The 20,726-nt window shown below is 45.6% G+C and overlaps 1 protein-coding gene across 1 annotated transcript; it reads right to left on the minus strand.

Moving 5' to 3' along the window:
- Positions 1-54: 54 nt before the first annotated feature.
- LOC118088967 (fatty-acid amide hydrolase 1) lies at positions 55-20,513 on the minus strand. Its single transcript, XM_035123232.2, has 15 exons — positions 20,248-20,513; positions 17,372-17,485; positions 16,061-16,204; positions 14,632-14,765; positions 10,316-10,522; positions 9,732-9,772; positions 8,986-9,110; positions 7,191-7,316; positions 6,249-6,346; positions 5,060-5,159; positions 4,466-4,506; positions 3,364-3,403; positions 1,854-1,962; positions 400-545; positions 55-294 (listed from the first exon to the last, which is right to left on the minus strand). The coding sequence occupies exons 1-15, from the start codon at positions 20,425-20,427 to the stop codon at positions 166-168; spliced, it is 1,734 nt and encodes a 577-aa protein (XP_034979123.2). The 5' UTR covers positions 20,428-20,513; the 3' UTR covers positions 55-165.
- Between the last annotated feature and the right edge of the window lie 213 nt (positions 20,514-20,726).

The following is a 20,726-nucleotide window of genomic DNA, read 5'->3' on the forward strand; positions in this document are numbered from 1 at the left end:
TATCACCTCTGCTGCATTGTTGCAGCAAGCCCACAAATGACCACCAGACACAAAAGCACTTCAGTTATTTAATCAAAATAGCTACAGAACAGCTCCATGGTTATTATGGGCCTTCCCAGGCCCAGGCCCCAGCTTCCCGTCATATCAGTTTCTGCAATATCTCATTCAATTCTTGTTTGATTTCTCCCGGGTCAGTTTCTCCACTTCCTTCATGAACCGGAGGCACAGCTCATCTTGCCATGGCAAAGCTACACACTGGACGGCCACAGGGAGTCCCACAGCCCCTTGCACTGCCTGCAGGGACAGAACACACGGGAATAAGGTTTTTTTCCCTACCAAAGAATGGCTTCTGATGCCCACTACAAAGCAGTTGCTTCCAAACACAACATAGTGACAAACCTTTGCAAAGACCTTGTCCCACATATCATTAAAGTGCCCTCTGAAACTCTTCAGCTCCTCCTCATCCTCCTCTGTCACCGACGTGACAGGCACCACCCCGGCGGGGAAGTCCAAGTAGTTATACAAGACGGTGTAACTGGCTCCCACTGCAGAGACAACAGGACAGGTTAAAACTTTTAAGTATAGATAAGGGCACCGGGTCAAATCTCTTTGGCACTTTACTGTTTGGCACCCTCTACAGCAGAAGGTGCTTTAAGATTCTCCTCCTCCTCCTCTTACTGTTGAGAAGACTGACTGGAGAAATCAAGCCTTCTCTCAAGCAATGAAACATGGGCCACTTCATACAGGGACTTCTCCATGCCAGTGGCCCTCAATAAGAGACAGCAACGTCTTTCTGGAGACTTCCCGTGGGACCAGATTGGCCCATACATAGCAAGGCCCTGACAAATGTTACAGGGGAAGCACCCACTGAACACATGAAGGGTTGTAATCAATACAGCGCTAAGCAATCATTCCATCAGCACAAGGGTTCTTCCTTGTGCAACATAATATTCTCATTCTTTCTCTTCCTCCTTCCCCCAAACCTGTCCTACGTGTTTCTCCAACCCTCCAGAGCATATTTCAGGAAGGTGCGTGGGGCAAGAAGGGTGAGAAGTTCCATTGCACTCGTGCTAATGCAACAAGTTCGTTGAACACCACCAATGCTGAATTGCACTAGCACCACCACCATGCAACTGAGACAGGTGTTTGACAAGAACATGAGCCACTACTGCAAACTCTCATATACACAATTACTGCAGCACACAAGTACACTTGCTCTCACAAAAGGGCTATAGATTCGCAATTATTCTTAATCCAGAGCTGGCATGGGAAAACCCCTCCCACCCATCCAAGCCCAGCTGCATCCCTTGTGACAAGTTGCTGTGGGGTTTCAGATGCTGCTGGATTCCAAATCCCAAAAGCCCCAGTCAGCATGGTCAGGGATAATGGGAGTTGTAGTCCAACATCTGGAGGGGCACAGATACCCCACCCTGCCTTAAAGCATGCTGTTACACAATGTCTTATTAGCACAGCTGACTTGGCCTGGATCATCTTCTTGCATCTTTACATTTATATTTGGGGATGGAGCAATGTCAGATGCACTCATAGTGAAGGGCTCGGCAACGTGAATGCCACTACACACCACCCAAGCACATGTGCCTTTTAAGTAGGAATCTATTGCTGCTAAGCCACACGGACTCATAAAAGGGGGGGTTAGGTTGTGCAACAAGATATACTATACATCCAGTCCCCAGAATATTGTCTGGACAATAAAGAGGCTTCTGTGAACACAAAGGTTGGCCATTCTTGGCTTAGAGCATCGGAATCCAGTGCAAGTTGCAGTATTCATGAAAGTACTCCAACATATACCAGTGCCCTCTGGAAACTTCATTTCCCATGCAATGTGGAATTACCTGACAATCTCCCAGGAAACCCAATCTTAAAAGCAGGACCGAGGGCAGGACAAAGCACCACATCTAGATCTAGCCTCCTCCATTCACCAATGAATTCCTGGCAGTATCCCTAAGAGGGGAGAATAGTAAAAAAACAAAAAACAGCCAGCAGCAGCAACAACAACAGGCATACTTCAGCACAAGTGGCTGCACATGACTGGCAGCAAACAAAAATCTATTACAGGCTTCCTCGACCTCAGCACGCCAGATGTTTTGAGGCTACAATTCCCATCATCCCTGACCACTGGTCCTGCTAGCTAGGGATCATGGGAGTTGTAGGGCAAAAACATCTGGAAGGCCAAGGTTGAGGAAGCCTGATCAAATTGAAAGAACTAAGCATGGCCCTACCACCAAAATTCCTTTTAAGTGTATGGCAGCGTCCAAGCATCAAAGCAAGCATGAGCATAATGACATTCTCTCCAAGGCAGCAGAAAAGGGGATGTTGGGGATAGGAGAGTATCCTGGAGTCACACACAGTTTGAAGCAGGAACCAACTGCTTTGGGCTCACTTGCGATGAAAAGCAGCAATCAAAAGCCTTACTTAAATAAAGGCCCTTTAAAGTTGCATGTTCCTCAAATCCTCTGCAATTGTTACTTCTGCTGCAGCCACATGGAGAGATGACATTTTAAGGGTGGCTTGGAAAGTAGCAGCAATTTCTGTTAGGAATCGTCAGCAAGCCATTTTATTAGTTGCCCTTGCAGCTAGAGTCCTCTTCAACAACACAGTTCAGAACTCTGGAGAGCAGCCAAGACCTGCCAGTTTGGGGTCAGTCTCCATAGGTCCTCTCCACCCAATTTCTTCTCTACCAGACGTGGCCACAGGAGCAAAATATGCAATCCCTCTTCTCTGCACATGTTCACATTTGGATGTAAGAACATAGGACGGTGCCTTAGATTAAGCCAAGCATCTGGTCTCACCCAGCAGTGACTCTCTGGGGCTTCAGACGGGTGTTTTCTCTCAGCCCTACCTGCAGAATTCAGGGACTGAGTATGTATTCTGTTAGAGCTGTAGAACTTTAAAAGCTCTGGGGTGGACCAAGATGATATACCGGTAGATCAACTCAGATGCCAAAGTGACCGAATGAAGTTTGCAGTTGTAACTCTCAGTTATCCTCAAGGATGTTCTCTGCATGACAGACACTCCAGTAATGTCTTTTAACACTGATTTCAATGTACAGCATTATTTAAAATGGAAGGAAGATTTTGTATAAAGCTATGTCAGAACTACACCTCACTGGGGGAAACAGCTGCAGAAGGCTATGCGAGTAAGCCTAGAAACTTGGCTGGATTTTCATATTACAATTTGAAACAAAACAGATATTGTAATATTTCTCATAGGATGGGAGATTTTGGTCCAAGGCTGGCAAAGGTTATAACAGCCTTTCCCATAAACTTATTGGGACATTTATGGAGCTTGAAATACTCTTAACAACAACAAAAACAAAAACAAAAACCCTCAAAGGAAATCTACCTCAATTTCCGTGTGAAGTTCCCAAAGCTCTTTCACAGACCTGAAAATTCAAAAAGAAGCTGGAGGTGAATGAGAAATTGGTGAGTTCAGCCTTTATGCTCATTGTTTGTACCAAGATGGTGTCTTCCAGGTGTGGCAGACTGCAACTCCCATCAGCATGGCCAAAGGTGATGACAGATCCACCACATGAGCTAGCCCTGGCCTATGCCTACAGGCAAAACTACACAATACCCCAACAATATTTGGTTTGCTAATGTAGCATATATGGGATTGAGGGGGGATTTGTAAGGAAGAAGGGATGAATGGTACAAAACCCATCCATGCTCATGAATCCACCTGTGCCTCCATCAAACTAGGTCACACATCCACACTCCAGTGACCAGGATTGCTTCCCATTTTAAAGCTTTGCTGAAGAGGAATTAAAAAAGCATTCAGGAAGGGTTAAGCACCTTCCTATGTCCCACCTCAATTCCCCCCTAACTACACCAACCTTTATTTGCACCACAAGGGCAGCAGGAAGCAGCGATTAGAAACTGCATTTCACCCCCGTAATATACTAGTGTGCATTTTTAAATTTCAAAAATAAAATTTTTAAAGGCAGCTATTGTACATTTTGAATTTAGACTGTATTTTTCCAGAAAAGCTAAAGGAACTACTTTTCAGCAGGCATGTATAGGATTGCACTGTTAAGACTCCTGCACCAGAACTCAGTGAGGCCATATGAAAAGCCAACCCCATTCTGCTTTGATCTATGCTGAAATTTGCAAGCACAGGAAGCTAGTCATCACCTGGACCTCCACGGAAGTTAGATCAGGTAGCATGAGGGGGCGGGAATCAGTGAATGCTCCTCCCATCCATTCCACCCTCAGTGACATCTCCTGACTCTTTCCTCCCAAGGTTGTGTGGCAGACCAGATGACCTGCCTGCTACAGCAGGTGGGGAAAGTGGAGAACAAGTTCAAGGAGGAAACAAGTGGGAATGGTTGCCGTTCCCGTGTTTCCACTGCAGTTGGGGGTTCAAATGGGACATGAACAACATAGCTGCTAGCAATGCTAGCATATGAAAACTGTAAGCCCACTGCACCCCCATCCTGAAGCCTTACCTCTCATTCATGCATGTCAGAATTTTGGACATACGAAGACTCTAAGGAAACAAAGAAAGGACTGATAGGTTTTGAGTTGAAAATGCCCATTACATAAACATATTATGCTCAAATAGAAGTCTACCTTCCATTTAGGACAGACATTCCCAAACTGCGGCCCTCCAGATGTTTTGGCCTACAACTCCCATGATCCCTAGCTAACAGGACCAGTGGTCGGGGAAGATGGGAATTGTAGTCCAAAACATCTGGAGGGCCGAAGTTTGGGGATGCCTGATTTAGGAGGTATAACATTTTTTTTTATTATTAAGTAAATAAATCATCCTTCACTGGTGGGTCCCAGGGTGGGTTACCTGAATTGAAAATATTAAAAACTGTTTTTTTAAATAACTGCAGTCACAGGAGTAGAGTGGATACTGAAAGCACACCGTCAAGGGTAAAGAAGTGTGTCTTCAGCATTCTATTGCACTGAAATGCAATGCTAATCAGAACTGTTGCCCATTCACCAGGACTAAAAATCCCTTCTCAAAAAATACCAACAGCCATAGGCTGCCATCTTCAGCAAATCAAGACAGGAGCTAGAGAAGTGGAACTTACTATTGGCTTGATAATGCAGGATAGGAGGCTTCGAAACCAATTGGGCAACTTTGCTATAAGCACCAATTCCTTTGCATTGGGATCCGCAGACTCCCCTTTGCTGAAAGGCAACCAAGGCAATTAGGTTACACAATCCTCAGTGAATTTTATATTATCCATACCTTCAGCCATTTCAGCCCCACAGAACCATCAGCCATGGCTACTGCTGTTCAGAATGGAACACACTGATCACTTAACAAAAAGATCTCTTCTTGTCTGGCATGCAGAGGCATTCACTGTGCAGGTTATATGTTGCATATAGAGTATGTGACCATTTAAAAATGTTTTCAGTGGTCCTTAATGTTTTTGTTTTACAGTGCTCGGTTTTCGAATGCAATCTGTTCCGGAAGACCGTTCGGTTTCCAAAACGTTTGAGAACCGAGGAGCAAAGAGCCGTTTGCAATATCCATTGAGAAAATTGAAAACATGTAGTGGAAGCCATTTGACTTCTGAGGTGCATTGGAAAATGGAAGCCATTACTTCTGGGTTTCCGGCGTTCGAAAACCAAAACGTTTGGCTTCCGAGACTCTTGAAAACCGAGGTCTCACTGTACAGTGGAACCTCTACTTACGAATTTAATCCATTCCAAATGCACATTCGTAAGTAGAAACATTCGTAAGTCAAAACGATGTTTCCCATAGGAATGCAATGGGAATGGATTAATTCGTTCCGGGGCCTTTAAAAAAAAGGCACTTTAAAGGCCGGCGGGAGGCAGCGATGGGCCGATCCGGCCCTATGGCTGGATTGGCAGGTGGGGAGGCTGGCGGGAGGCCGGTGGCTGTGGCGGCAATGGGCCCGATCCAGCCCTATGGCCGGATCCACAGGTGGGGAGGCCGGCGGGAGGCCGGTGGTTGTGGCGGTGATTATTATTATTATTCCCCTTGTCCACCATGCAGCAGAAAGAACTCTGAAACACAGCAGGATAAAGAGAACAGAAAGGAAAGGAGCAGCAGGGACCTCACCAAGGAAGGTATGAGCGGGATGCTTAGCTAAGTAACCAGTGTGAAAAATGTAAGCAGAACCTTGCTGATGAGTGCATGATGGTGAAAGCCTTTGTACCCAAAGGTAAGTAACCAATCTTCTTCTTCTTGGGGTTTAATGGTGTAGTGCATATACACATGCCAGCATTTATATATACAGGAATACTTACAAGCCTTCTAAGAAAGTGGCACAGCCATCAGCAAACAAGCCCTTGGGAGAAACGCTACACATGAAATCATCTGTGCGGCAGGGCTTAAAGGGGACCAGCTAAAAAAGGAAAGCGAGAATACAGGATGAAAATCTTTCTCGCTGTAAAGGTAAAGGTACCCCTGACCATTAGGTCCAGTCGTGACCGACTCTGGGGTTGCGGCGCTCATCTCTCACTGTAGTGCCACACAAATATAAACTTCTGACTTGCAAAACAAAAAAACACTCATTCATTCTGCATGGAAAGCATTTTGCAAGAACAGCAGCCAACCTTCCTGGCAGTGACAACTACCGCAAGTTCTAGAGGAGGAGGCAGATGTTGTTTCTTTCAAACAACCCTCAACTGAAGCTATTTATTGCTACCCAGATTCTGGCATTCTAGAGAAATTGGAGAAGTTTCAAAACTTTCTCCCCAAATCATGTGGTGAAAAGAAAAGAAGTAAAATAGCTATCCCCACTTAAATGAAAGATTTACCAGTATATAAGCGGCTATGCTTGAGGTTAGAGCAGTGCGGAATACCGAGTCTAAAGCCAGACACAAATCAACATCATGTATTGTCCATGTTCAGGTCTAGGATCAGCAGATAGCCAAAGAAAATGGGAGACACTGGAGCTAATGGTCAGGGGTCCCTTTACCTTTAAAGTTAGCAAGTCACAACCCCACCTTATCATGGCATACTGGTCATTCTGAGTTATCATTCTTTAAGATGTAAAGCACCACAAAGAAAGAAAAAAAGGAAATACATTTAAGGACAGTTGTTCTTCATTAAAATATGACTGACTTTCTACTCCTTAACCACCCCTGACAGAGCCACCCCATCTTCTCTTGCCCAGGACATCAATGGAATTATAGGTGGCAGTGGTGGGGAGGGGGGTGTTTGTGGATGTGGAGACAGATACATACCGTGTGACCAGCCTTTTCCAGAAGTTGCTTGGTTTCTAGTACAGCCCGTCTCATGGAAGGGCTTGCCATAGTGAAGGAATCTGTGACATAGTAACCTATCCGGAGGGGCTGAGAACTGGAGTACACCTAGATAAAATTATCACAAGGTTAAGAGAACAGTTTGGAAATCAAAACATAACATAATCATTTGGGAGTCTTTAAAGACAGATGCACTAGATCAAGCTTTTAAGTGTCTACAGTGGGAGCTGTAGTTCACCATCCACTAAACTACAATTCCCAGCACCCTTAAACTACAGCTCCCAGGATTCTTGGGGGCAATGTTGTGCTTTAAATCTAAGGTCTGAATGCAGCCCCATTCTCTACTAGTCAATTATATTTCTCAGAATAATCCCATATCCATGCCAAGAGAAAGCATCTTGAAAATCTGAATTCCCAGTGTACTTTAAGCAATGATTGCTCCCCAACCACATGACTACCACATGACATGCACAACCACATGACTACCACATGACATGCACATGACTACTTTTCACAATAGGAGATGTTCCTACCAGTTTCTGTAGGGAGGAATGTATCTGAAGAACACTGTTCTGCAGTTTCTCATGTAAGTAGAACCCTTCCCTTTCCCTCGCATGCTTGTGGGAATAGGATGAGGACTAGGGAGGCTTCCGGTGTGATCCAGAAGGATTTACATGTTGTTCTTAACCTCTTTCTCCCCCACAATACCCTTGCCCTCATCACAGACAGTCAGGAATACTGGTCCGATGTTCAGAGACACACACCCCTCCGGACTAGGATAGACTACTAAACTACACAATCTGGGATGGCAGCAGAAATTAAAATGTGAGCCAGAGCTAAGGTTGCCAGACTCAATAGAGGACAGGACTTCTGTGACTTTAATTGCCCTGCTCTCTTTTGAGTCTGGAAACCTTAAAGAGAAACCAGCAGACCCTTTGTTTAATTTCGAAGCAAAGGGTCTGCTGGTTTCTCTTTCAGGTTTCCAGACTCAAAAGAGAGCAGGGCAATTAAAGGCACAGAAGTTCTGTCCTCCATTGAGTCTGGCAACCCTAGCCAGAGCTGCCTGCTAGATCTTACTTTAAAGTACCAATGCTGTGTGAGGTCCTAATATGGAAGGCGTCCTCTGAGTGTATGAAGAGAGCCTGTTGCATCTCATCACAGCACACTCCAGCACACCTGGGACTGAGGCGAAGGTTTCTAGGGCAGAGGATATTAACACTCCCCATAGAAATGAGCGCCAGGCCCTCCATTTTGTGAAGCTCAAGGTTTGCACTGCAAGGAAAGCACTCTTATTCCTCAGTTTGGTTACTCAGATCCTCTCGGACCCTAGTCAGCCTAGTTAATTTCAAGGTTACAAAGGGGGTCCATGCCAACTAGCCTTGTCTCCTCCCCATGTCCACATCCACAGCCTGGACATCTGCAGGGAGGCAGCCCTCATGCATATATATATACGCTGTACCCATGAAACATCACTCCTTGCAAATGTTTGTGCTGTACACACAGATCCCAGAATCATAGAATCATAGTCAGATTGCACAGGTGAAGGATTTGGACACACACACACACCCAAAAATTGTCCAGCAACTAAATAAATGTGTGTCTGTCAGCAGCTAATACTGTATGTTGAGCATCAGTGCACAAGGTGTTGTTGTTGTTTTTTTAAAAATCCCACATATTGGAAGTGGCCCGAAAGGAAGGGCAGAGCGATGTTATTGCTTTCACCATGTATTTGATTATCATAGAAAGGGGGGGGTGCCTTTTCCTTCAGCCCTCTCACCTGCTCATTGAAGGGGAGGGGAGGCACTGTGGGATCCAGCCGGAACATTTCATTGCACAAGAGAGCTCTTAAGCAGAGAGCTAAGCTGTCAACGTCTTTCGCCATTGGCCCTATGCCTGCAGTCACTGGAATAAAAAATAAAAGAGAACAAGTCTTGACAAGAGGGTAGTCTTTCAAAACAGGGGAAACACTTCTGGGAGCAAGGCATCATGGGGATGAGAGCACTAACAGAAAGCAAGTAAGAAATCCAGTAAAAGCTAACTCATCCCCCAGATGACATATTGCCCTGCTTTAGAATCTCTTCACCATTCAATAAACAATGAAAACTGAAAGCTTAAAAAAAAGCGTGCTATCTGAAAAGCAAATTAAATACTACTGTAAAGGGACTTATGGAAGAAGCTGGTCAGTTATTTATTACAGGAAGAGTGTGGGCTATGTGCAGACCTTTCTTGCTAGAATTTCCACATCTGCTGCCACCCAAAAATCACTTCAATTTTTAAAAAGCTTCTGGTCCTCATGACTGAAGATTTCTACTTCAACATGCAAAATATCAACACACATCCCTAGCAGCATGTTTTTGGAACTCGTTTTGCAATTTTTAAAAGGATGGCAAGGTAGAGTGTTGTTGTTGTTGTTTTAAAAAAGTGTATAAAGTGTATAAACCCATTACTTAGTAAGAATTCAAAACTACCACATTTCCACCACCTAGACATCTCACTCTCTCCAAGCAAATGAGAATCACCAACCTGATTTCTGCCCACGAATGCTTGGTATAACTCCTTTTTTGCTGTGAAAAGATCACCAAAGAAGATGTTTCAGCACAGCTTCCAGGGTTGCTGGTTTCCAACACCTAAGTTTCCATTGTGTTCTAACAGGGAACCTATTCCCAGACCCCAGTTAAAGATGCTGCTTCTCACACCTTTGAGGGTTCTCCACTGAAGAAGGGATAAATCTTAGCCAGCAACCTAGTGCATCCCATTGAAGGAAATTCTCAAAAGGTCTTTTGTCCAAGCAGGGAGAAGATGAGAGACTGGTAGAGTAAAATCCCATTAAGTTCAATGCAACTTACTCACAGATAAGCAAGTATAGGATTGCTGCCCATTTCAAAAGTGCACATCAGTAAAAAAGAAAGAAAAGAATTAACTCCCCAACAAGTTTAGTGCCTGTGCAAGAACTTAAATTCGTAGCTTTCTTGGGAATCTTCTGCTTTTATGTGCACAATGAACCTGGATCCTGCAAAGAACAGCCCTCACCAGCCCCCAAGAAAGGCTTTCATCTATATATATAAAGCTTAAATGCTGTCTTTTAAGGCTGCAAACTTGCACTGTACCTAATTCGGCCACCTGTGGTTTTGAATCCACAAATTCCACAGAAAGCAGCCGGGATACGAATGCTGCCTGCTACATCTGTACCAAAGCCCAGGATGGATCCTCCGCCTTTAATAAGAGCACCTTCGCCTCCTGAAGAACCACCCGGAGTTTTGGAGTGATCCAGAGGATGGAGTGTCTGACCAAAGATCAGGTTGTTGCAGTCATAGCTAAAAACACAAGAGAAGGCAGTCAAATGGTTAAGCCACAGCTAAGTCAAATATACCTTGCTGCCCCCTATCCCAGATAGGATCTGTGCCATAGCTGCAGCTCCCTTGCCCAATCTCCTATATAAATATATTTAGTTACTTATTTCATAACACTTACGCACCACTTGATTGGATAAAACCCTCAAAGCGGTTTACAAAAAAAGGATAAACTCATCCATAAGATGAATCAATAACAATTTAAGACTTTCAAAAAGGAAAAAAGCAATAGACTAAAAAACAGATTAAAACTTGCACCAACTTTCTAAACATGCAGGTAAAGGTAAAGGGACCCCTGACCATTAGGTCCAGTCGTGACCGACTCTGGGGTTGCGCGCTCATCTCGCATTATTGGCCGAGGGAGCCGGCGTACAGCTTCCAGGTCATGTGGCCAGCATGGCAAAGCCGCTTCTGGCAAACCAGAGCAGCACATAGAAACGCCGTTTACCTTCCCGCTGTAGCGGTTCCTATTTATCTACTTGCATTTTGACGTGCTTTCGAACTGCTAGGTTGGCAGGAGCTGGGACCAAGCAACGGGAGCTCACCCCGTCACAGGGATTTGAACCGCCGACCTTCTGATCAGCAAGCCCTAGGCTCAGTGGTTTAACCACAGCGCCACCTGGGTCCTCAAAAACATGCAGGTAGGCTTGCCTAAACAAAAAAATGTTTTTCGCAGGCACCAAAAAGTGTACAGTGAAGGTGCCTGATTCATATCAATAGGCAGGGAGTTCCAAAGTGTAGGTGCTGCCACACTAAAAAGTGAGGAAGGCCAGGCCAGGGGGTACACGACCATCAGCTCCTGATAGAACCAGCAATGGCTTGGGAGACTTGTCAGGGCACCTGTTTCCCACCTTCCCTGGGGCTGCTGAAGAACTGCGTGCACTGAGGGAAGGCAGAAGCCAGGCCACGGAGCACACATACCACTGACTCCCAGGTGGCTCAAGAGGACTCTGCCACTGTACTTTTTATATAATGTATATGTAATGCAATGGCCAGAGGATTGGAAAAGATCAGTCTACATCCCAATTCCAAAGAAGGGCAGTGCCAAAGAATGCTCTAACTACCGCACAATTGCGCTCATTTCACACGCTAGCAAGGTTATGCTTAAAATTCTACAAGGCAGGCTTAGGCAGTATGTGGACCGAGAACTCCCAGAAGTGCAAGCTGGATTTCGAAAGGGCAGAGGAACCAGAGACCAAATAGCAAACATGCGCAGGATTATGGAGAAAGCTAGAGAGTTCCAGAAAAACGTCTACTTCTGCTTCATTGACTATGCAAAAGCCTTTGACTGTGTCGACCACAGCAAACTATGGCAAGTTCTTAAAGAAATGGGAGTGCCTGATCACCTCATCTGTCTCCTGAGAAATCTCTATGTGGGACAAGAAGCTACAGTTAGAACTGGATATGGAACAACTGATTGGTTCAAAATTGGGAAAGGAGTACGACAAGGTTGTATATTGTCTCCCTGCTTATTTAACTTATATGCAGAATTCATCATGCGAAAGGCTGGACTAGATGAATCCCAAGCCGGAATTAAGATTGCCGGAAGAAATATCAACAACCTCAGATATGCAGATGACACAACCTTGATGGCAGAAAGCGAGGAGGAATTAAAGAACCTTTTAATGAGGGTGAAAGAGGAGAGCGCAAAATATGGTCTGAAGCTCAACATCAAAAAAACCAAGATCATGGCCACTGGTCCCATCACCTCCTGGCAAATAGAAGGGGAAGAAATGGAGGCAGTGAGAGATTTTACTTTCTTGGGCTCCTTGATCACTGCAGATGGTGACAGCAGTCACGAAATTAAAAGACGCCTGCTTCTTGGGAGAAAAGCAATGACAAACCTAGACAGCATCTTAAAAAGCAGAGACATCACTTTGCCGACAAAGGTCCGTATAGTTAAAGCTATGGTTTTCCCAGTAGTGATGTATGGAAGTGAGAGCTGGACCATAAAGAAGGCTGATCGTCGAAGAATTGATGCTTTTGAATTATGGTGCTGGAGGAGACTCTTGAGAGTCCCATGGACTGCTAGAAGATCAAACCTATCCATTCTTAAGGAAATCAGCCCTGAGTGCTCCCTGGAAGGACAGATCGTGAAGCTGAGGCTCCAATACTTTGGCCACCTCATGAGAAGAGAAGAATCCTTGGAAAAGACCCTGATGTTGGGAAAGATTGAGGGCACTAGGAGAAGGGGACGACAGAGGACAAGATGGTTGGACAGTGTTCTCGAAGCTACGAACATGAGTTTGACCAAACTGCGGGAGGCAGTGCAAGACAGGAGTGCCTGGCGTGCTATGGTCCATGGGGTCACGAAGAGTCGGACACGACTAAACGACTAAACAACAACAAGTAGTTTTAGTGTTTGAAAATTGTAACCCCCCACAGGTGCCTTGGCAGGAAGGCAGAATTAAAATCCAATGCATAAAATAAACAAATCCTGCAATCAGCCACTATGTTCCAGTCTCAGATATTACCCTGCGCTTTAATCACAAGAATTCATGAGGCACCTAACAAAATACAGAGTCAGAACAAACCCTTTTAAACACCAACACAATGAAACAATCAGGAATGGCACGTTTCCAGAATGAGAAATGCCCAGGGGTCAAGAAATTAAACATTCTCTAATGAAGAATGATGCAAGTTACCAATCCTCTCATTAACACAGAGCTGCCCATTACAACAAAAGGTTGAGAGAGAAGGTGGGACCATTTACCGCTTGACAAGCAGGAAGCAACTATTACACAGCTAGTCAGAGGCTGATTTCAAGAGAAAACAAAGCTATAGAGAATCATTGCCTTTGATAGCTCTGGAAAAGTCTTGTTGCCTAGCTAACAAAACCACTTGCCACACTCCACTGCAAGCACAACAATGCCCAACAGTTTAAATGCTTAAAAGAACAAAAAAACAACAACCCACATTTGTGATTGTTTCTAGAAGGCCCATTTTAAACCATATGGGGGCAGTTTTGCAACATTCAGTTCATAACTTCTGTCTGACAGCATTTGTTTCATCTTCTATTTACAGTGGTACCTCGGGTTACAGACGCTTCAGGTTCAGGTTACAGACTCTGCTAACCCAGAAATAGTACCTCGGGTTAAGAACTTTGCTTCAGGATGAGAACAGAAATCGTGTGGCGGTGGTGGTAGTATGGCGGCAGTGGGAGGCCCCTTTAGCTAAAGTGGTACCTCAGGTTAAAAACAGTTTCAGGTTAAGAACGGACCTCAGGAACGAATTAAGTTCTTAACCCGAGGTACCACTGTATCTGCAGAAAAGTGCTTTCACACATCACATAGTCATCCCAGGCTTCTGATGTCTGAAAACAGCTACTGAGTTCAAAAACTGAGTTCAAAATCTAGCCGAACCTCTTGCCAATGCACAATATCTATAGACTGGAGTTATTGATATTAGAATTCTTGACACGTGAGCATGCAAAGTAAAAAGTTTCGTCCGATATATGCACCACTCAGAGAGGCCAGCAGACAAAGGGAGAGAGTTTAAATTCCCTCTTTCACTTACTCTTCTTCCTAGAGTAACAGGCTTGAGCAAATAAACTGAATGAAAGCTACTCTCTGGCAAAAGAACGGAAACAAGTATAGTTTATTGTTCCTTAATGGAGGCTCAATTAACTTTCATAAAAATAAAACTTATTTAAAGGATAGAATCAGAGTTGGAAAGTATCTCAAAGGTCATCTAGCTCCCCCCCACCTGCCCCCTGCTGATCAAGGAAATCCATTGCTACGTGGTTCTTTAAGCAGTCTAGGTGACCGCCTAAGGAAGGCAAGTCCACCCCCTTTCTGAGGCCATCTGTTCCACAGATGAATAGCTCATGCTATCAGGAAGTCCTTCCCAATGTTCATCTAAAATTTAATTTGAACTTGTTAGCTCTGGAAGAAGAAAAAAATTGCTCTACCATCTACAGTACGTGACTTCAAACATTTGGCTGTCATGTTGCCCCTGAATCATCTCTTCTTCAAGTGAACCACATTCAACTCCTTTCCTCATAGTATTCGTTATTTGTGTAATTGCCCACACAGAAATATAGCAATTGGGGAGGGGGGTGTTATATGATTTACCTCAATAAAGACTGAGGAACATTGGTTTTTACAAATGGAATTGCTCCTTGATGTTTCAACACCTGAATGACAACCGCATCTGTTGCTGCGGGCAGGTTGAGATGCTTCACCAGGCCCAGTGTGGAATCATGGCCCTGGGGGGGGGGGAGAGGGAGAGGGAGAGGGAGAGGGAGAGGGAGAGGGAGAGGGAGAGGGAGAGGAGAGAGAGAGAGAGAGAGAGAGAGAGAGAGAGAGAGAGAGAGAGAGAGAGAGAGAGAGAGAACAGAGATAAGACATAAGGTCACAATGCTCTTTCACATATAAATTGTCTAGTAATATTCCTGATGATGGAGAGTTTTATCCAGGCATCCCCAAACTGCGGCCCTCCAGATGTTTTGGCCTACAACTCCCATGATCCCAAGCTAAGAGGACCAGTGGTCAGGGATGATGGGAATTGTAGTCCAAAACATCTGGAGGGCCAAAGTTTGGGGGTGCCTGGTTTTATCCATGGAGAAAATTGAAGCCTAAGTTCATGTCAACATGTACACTAGAAGGCTAACAGGTCAGGCCCACTGCCACTGTTCAGTAGGGTTTCCCCTCCACACAGGATTCTAGCACAGGAATAGGTTTTGTAAATGAATTGACCCAGCAAAAGATAATGCCCCACTGTGTGCAGGAGGGCATTCACAACCAAACACATATCTCCTAGTACAATGCAACTTGAAAGAGGATCTTCTGCATGTGATGGGGCTGGTTCTCGGCACATACGAAAGCAATTAGAAGACTGATCAATCACAGGCATCCCTCAACTGCAGCCCTCCAGATGTTTTGGCCTACAACTCCCATGATCCCTAGCAAAGAGGACCAGTGGTCAGGGATGATGGGAATTGTAGTCTAAAACATCTGGAGGGCCAAAGTTTGGGGATGCCTAGATCATCACATCAAATTATGGAAGCTCCACTATGTAGCTGCCATGTCACACTGAAAAACTGCCCCCAAATTAGGTAGGAACAGCACATCATTCTGAATGAATCAGACACCAAGGAATAGGATCCAAGTAGGGTTGTCATACATCCGGAATTTCCCAGACATACCCAGAACACTGCAGTCAGAAGCAGTGTTCGGGCAGAAATCAGCAGAAATGTCCAGGAAAATCCAGACGTATGGCAACCCATTATTTGTGCCACTTTTCCTTAAAAATAGCTTTAAAAGGTCAACAACTTTGACCAAAAACAACAGCTTTTGTGCCCTGATTTACACTTTCTGAAATATGGCTACCTTACATCCAAGTCTCATTTCTGCAAAAAGTATAGACGTCATGCTACAATGCCAATCCCACCCTGCCCCTCAGATTCTGCTAGATAAGAAGATTGCCTCAGCAATTTTTCTAAGACATGGTTTCTCTGCAGATTTACTGGTTTGACACATGAGCACAGGGCATTGGTGGTACCTTGCAGTCAATGGAGTCCTTGATGCTGATGGGAACGCCATAGAGCAAACCCTTCTTCCCCTGACTTTTCACGTGCAGAAGCTGGGACTCACAATCTTCCAGATAATCAGTCACACAGTTGACATCTCTAGTCACTTTCAAGGCCTGTGAAAAGCAGGAAAAGGCAATCAGTTCAACCCACCTTCCGAGGCCTTCTTTTCTACAGCTTAGTACCTCATATAATTAAAACATACTTCCAAATAGTTAAGTCAAAATCTCCTTTTATGTACTTGGGAGTTTGGGTTCTACCCACTGGAGCAATAGAAATAAAGTTTCTCCAGCCCAGAGTGGCTGGGGAAACCCAGGCAGATGGGCAGGGTAGAAATTTTTTTTTTTTTATTTCTCCACCATCAATGCAACTTATCAAGTTTAATAAACAAAATGAAACAATGTGTTTGTGTGAGGGGAGGGGTTATTGTTTTGTTTTATTATGTATTTTATGCTCTCATTTTGTATTTTGATGTTGTGAACCACCCTGCTATCTTCGGATGAAAGGTAGTACAGTACCCAAATTTAATTAATAAATAAAAATATTTGAAGACTGCTATCATATTGCTTCTTAAACATCTACTCTCCCGGCTAAACATAGCAAACTCTTTCAACTTTTCCTCATAGGATTGGATCACTATCCTTGTCCTCCTCTGGACTCTTTCCAATAAAAGTTACTTTTCAAACCAATCGGTTTAGGGTTGGAATGCAAGAGAAATCCATGCTGGCACCCTGAGCAGCAGACCGAAGTTCAGACAAAGGATTTACAGTCTGCTATGTAGCATTTATTTGCTTGAGTGACAAAACCACTTCCGTTCCCACTGTGGCACACGGGGAACAAATTAAGTGCAAAACATTGTGAACAATATTGGCACTATGTGAACAACAACAACGATGCCCAACACAAAAAACCTTCAAGTATTCAACATTTACAAAGCACCTAAAATTTTCTAAGCATTGTACAGGTATTATAATATACATTATACAGTGAGTCTGCAGGCAGCGCCTCATAGCCAGGATACAAGAAGTGAGCAGGGAAAAAAACTGGGGCAAAAGAGGAAAATAAACAAATTCAAAAAAATGGAGCAGAGTGATTTTTCAGGCAGGGAGCAGGAACACAAGCTCCCAGCAGCCTTCAATAGACGGGGTCAGTTCCCTTTCACCCTGGATTACCTTGAACAAAGGGCAGAGTTTACCAGCCAAAACTTCACTCTGGCCACCACCACATCCCCTTCCCCACACTCATTTCCCTTTGCTTTTGGTGGAATGTCAGCCACACCTCACCTGGTCCATGTAGGCACAGAGGACATTCTCAGGTGAGAGTGATCCATCCCTCAGTTTCCCACAGAGTTCAGGAAGAGCCAAAGACAAGATGGGTTCTGGTTTGTGTCCTGGATTCTGAAGGAGAAATAGTAACAATAATAAAAAACAAAAAACCATCAAGTCCAGTGTTTTCCCCCCCGGGGGGTACACATACTCTTAAACATATTGTGAATCTAAGCTTGGCCTCGTTGAGGGGCAGTATTTCAATATGAGTAGGAAAATGAGAGTACCCCTAAACATTTTAAAAAATAATAATAATAAACACTGAGTCCATTTTATATACAGTATATATATATAGCAATCATACTACATTGCTGACTCACACCAACTGCTTCTATAATCCCACAACACAAAAGCAAATGCTTGTGTTTCAACACAGCAGGAGGAGGGACCCCGCCAAAACTATTTTTGTTGCACACTGGAAAGAGTACTTGACTTGATCTGAAGGTGCTAGTCAAAAAACCTGCTTGGTCACTAGGTGGCTTTTGGCAACTCTCAGATGCAATTACTTATTGGGTGGAAATATGGGAGCAGCCGCCTTTGGAAGATTGATTCAGGTTTGACTGCATCCATTGCCTGGATAATAGAAGTGGTACAACTGACAGTGTTAAAGGCCTCCCAACCAGTGGTGGAGCTACCTGCTCTGGCACCGGGAACGGCGTACATCCGGGGGCATGGCTGCTGCATGACCCAGGGGGCATGGTGCACATCCCAGGGGGCATGGCTCGCCGCCTGTGAGGATGTGGCATACATTGGGGGGGTGCACGTCGAGTGGCGTGCGCCCCAGAGCATGCACAGTGACCACGGGTGTCCCAGGGAGTGTGCAGCGAGAGGAAAGCATACTGAGGCATGCATGGTGAGTGCCAAGTGTCCCAGGCGGTGGGGCAGCCGCAATGTCACCGCCACCTATGGCACCCGAAGCGGCACTGCTCCCCCCACCCCCACCTTCATCTGCCAGTGCTTCCAACACTCCATCAAATTAAAATTAACAGCCAGTGGAATACTTGTGACATGGTCTGATGAATTCCCCTCTCTCTCAAATCTTGATTACGTGGAGACTGGACTTCTTGTGGCCACATTGTTTCTTCACTGTTTCTTCCATTGCTCTCTGGGACAGGTAGGTGGCTTGCATTTCAGGGTCTTCTACTGTCCTAACCACACTTAGTAAGGGAATCACACTCACTCCAAGGCCACGTGTTGAGTGGAATAGTGGGTGGGATGGCCCACACTTCCTCCCCACTCTTCCCACCCCACAGCTGACCACATGCGGTTGAATTTGCAAGCATATGTTGAACACACGTAAAATGCAGTTGTACTGTACTTCTGAAAATCTCTGGGAACTTTCCAGTTCTTCAACCTAAGCTTTCTTGAGTTTCAACTCTACAACATACTTAAAAAATGCTTAGCGTAGGACCAGGGAGACTAAATTTCAAATCTCAATTCACTCAGAAAGCTCACTGAGCAAGTCACTTTCTCTCATCTATTTTGAACTCTCCAATAAATAAATCCAAGCCTTTGATTGGATTGTGACACCTCAGTCAGCTCAGAACAACTCACATAAGTTTAGCAAGTGAAACTTTCTTCACCATCATTCTACCACATTTCAGTGCTTGGCTGTTCTTAATACCACAAACCATGATAAAGGAGCCCTGGACAGTAAAGTCCAGTCAAAGGTTACTATGGGGTGCAGTGCTCATCTTGCTTCAGCCGAGGGAGCCAGCATTTGTCCATAGACAGATTTCCAGGTCATGTGGTCAGCGTGACTAAACCATTTCTAGCGCAACGGGACACCGTGACGAGTGCCAGAGCGCACGGAAACGCCGTTTACCTTCCTGCCACAATGGGACCTATTTATCTACTTGCACTGGCGTGCTTTCCAACTGCAGGAGCTGGGACAGAGCAACAGGAGCTCACCCCATTGTGCGGATTTGAACCGCCAACCTTCCGATCAGCAAGCCCAAGAGGCTCAGTGGTTTAGACCACAACCCCGCCCACTCCCACCACAAAAAGCCAAGGCAGCACCCTAGAGGCAAATAGATAGATTTCTGCAGGCATAAGCTTTTGTAGACTAAATGCTTGTGTCTGGAAGTTGCCACAAAGTACATGGTAATGAGTCAAGATCAATCTAGTGGAACGTACTTCTGCCCGCAAATGCAGCTGTTGCACAGAACAGAGTCCAGGCTGCTTTCCTCCCTCTGCCACTCCCTCTGCCACAGCACTGTGAAAAGGCACAAGGGATCAAACGCTCCCTTTTAGGAGCCCTTAAAGCACGGGCAAGCGGAATCAATCTGGGGGCCGCCATCCCCTTCTGGGGGCCACATACCAGCGGTGCACAGTTTTAGAAGTTAAAGTGAGCAGAGCAAAGAATGTAAACATTGCTTTCATACAGCAGGCTCGTTTCAGCGCGCAACACACAGACACACCCCTTCTCCATCTTCCATCCAGGAAAAGTAATTGAATATCAGAGTCCAAGGACACCTTCCATCGGGGGAAGGAGGACTCGCACACACACAAACTCAATGAGATGCTGAAATAGGGCCAGTAGGGGGCGCGGCTGGGAAGGAGGAGGCTTGGTGTATGCATTCACACACACACACACGGGACAGAGGCTTATCACCACAGCCTTATAGTTGCAGGAAGAACCTTCGAGGTTAGGGCTGCAGCTGGCTCTGCCCCGTGACCCTCCAGGGGGACCAAACCAGCCAGTCTTTCCGCTTCGGGGGTCTTCCGACGACCCTTGCTCGGTGCCTCCAGCTGTCCCGTCCCGTCCCCCGTCCCCCCGAGGTAGGAATCAGGTGCGCTCAGCGAGGAGCCGCTTCCAGCCCAACGCCACGTACCTGCTCTTTGAACTTTCGGGCAGCCTTTTCCATTCGCTCCAGCGCACGCTCTCGCCTTTCTTTCGCCTCTTCCACCTTCCTCTGGACTTTCCGCCGCCGCCGCCATCTCAGCAGGAGGACCGTCGCCCCCGAGCAGCACAAGAGAGACCAGACGAGACTGGCGTTCATCCTCGCCTCCATCCCGGGAAGGATCCCGCGCGGCTACCGCTTCGTCCGCTACCACCGCTGACAGTGCCGGAAGGCTCGGCCCCCGCAAAGGGCGGAGACTGGATTCACGGGCTTGGACTCCCACACGGATTTCTCCAAACGCGGCGCGCCGGAAACCCATTCCGTTTTTATGCCTTCCTCCTACCCGCACCGTTAAAATCCACCCCGGGTTTCCCGGATATACAGTGCTGCTGCCCGAGAACCTCCACCTGCGATTTAGAAAGGGACAAGTTTCTGGTCCGTAACGCAGCGGAGGATGGGAAGCTTTGGGG

The sequence above is a fragment of the Zootoca vivipara genome, chromosome 7, assembly GCF_963506605.1.
Source record: "Zootoca vivipara chromosome 7, rZooViv1.1, whole genome shotgun sequence".
NCBI classification, from domain to species: Eukaryota; Metazoa; Chordata; class Lepidosauria; order Squamata; family Lacertidae; genus Zootoca; species Zootoca vivipara.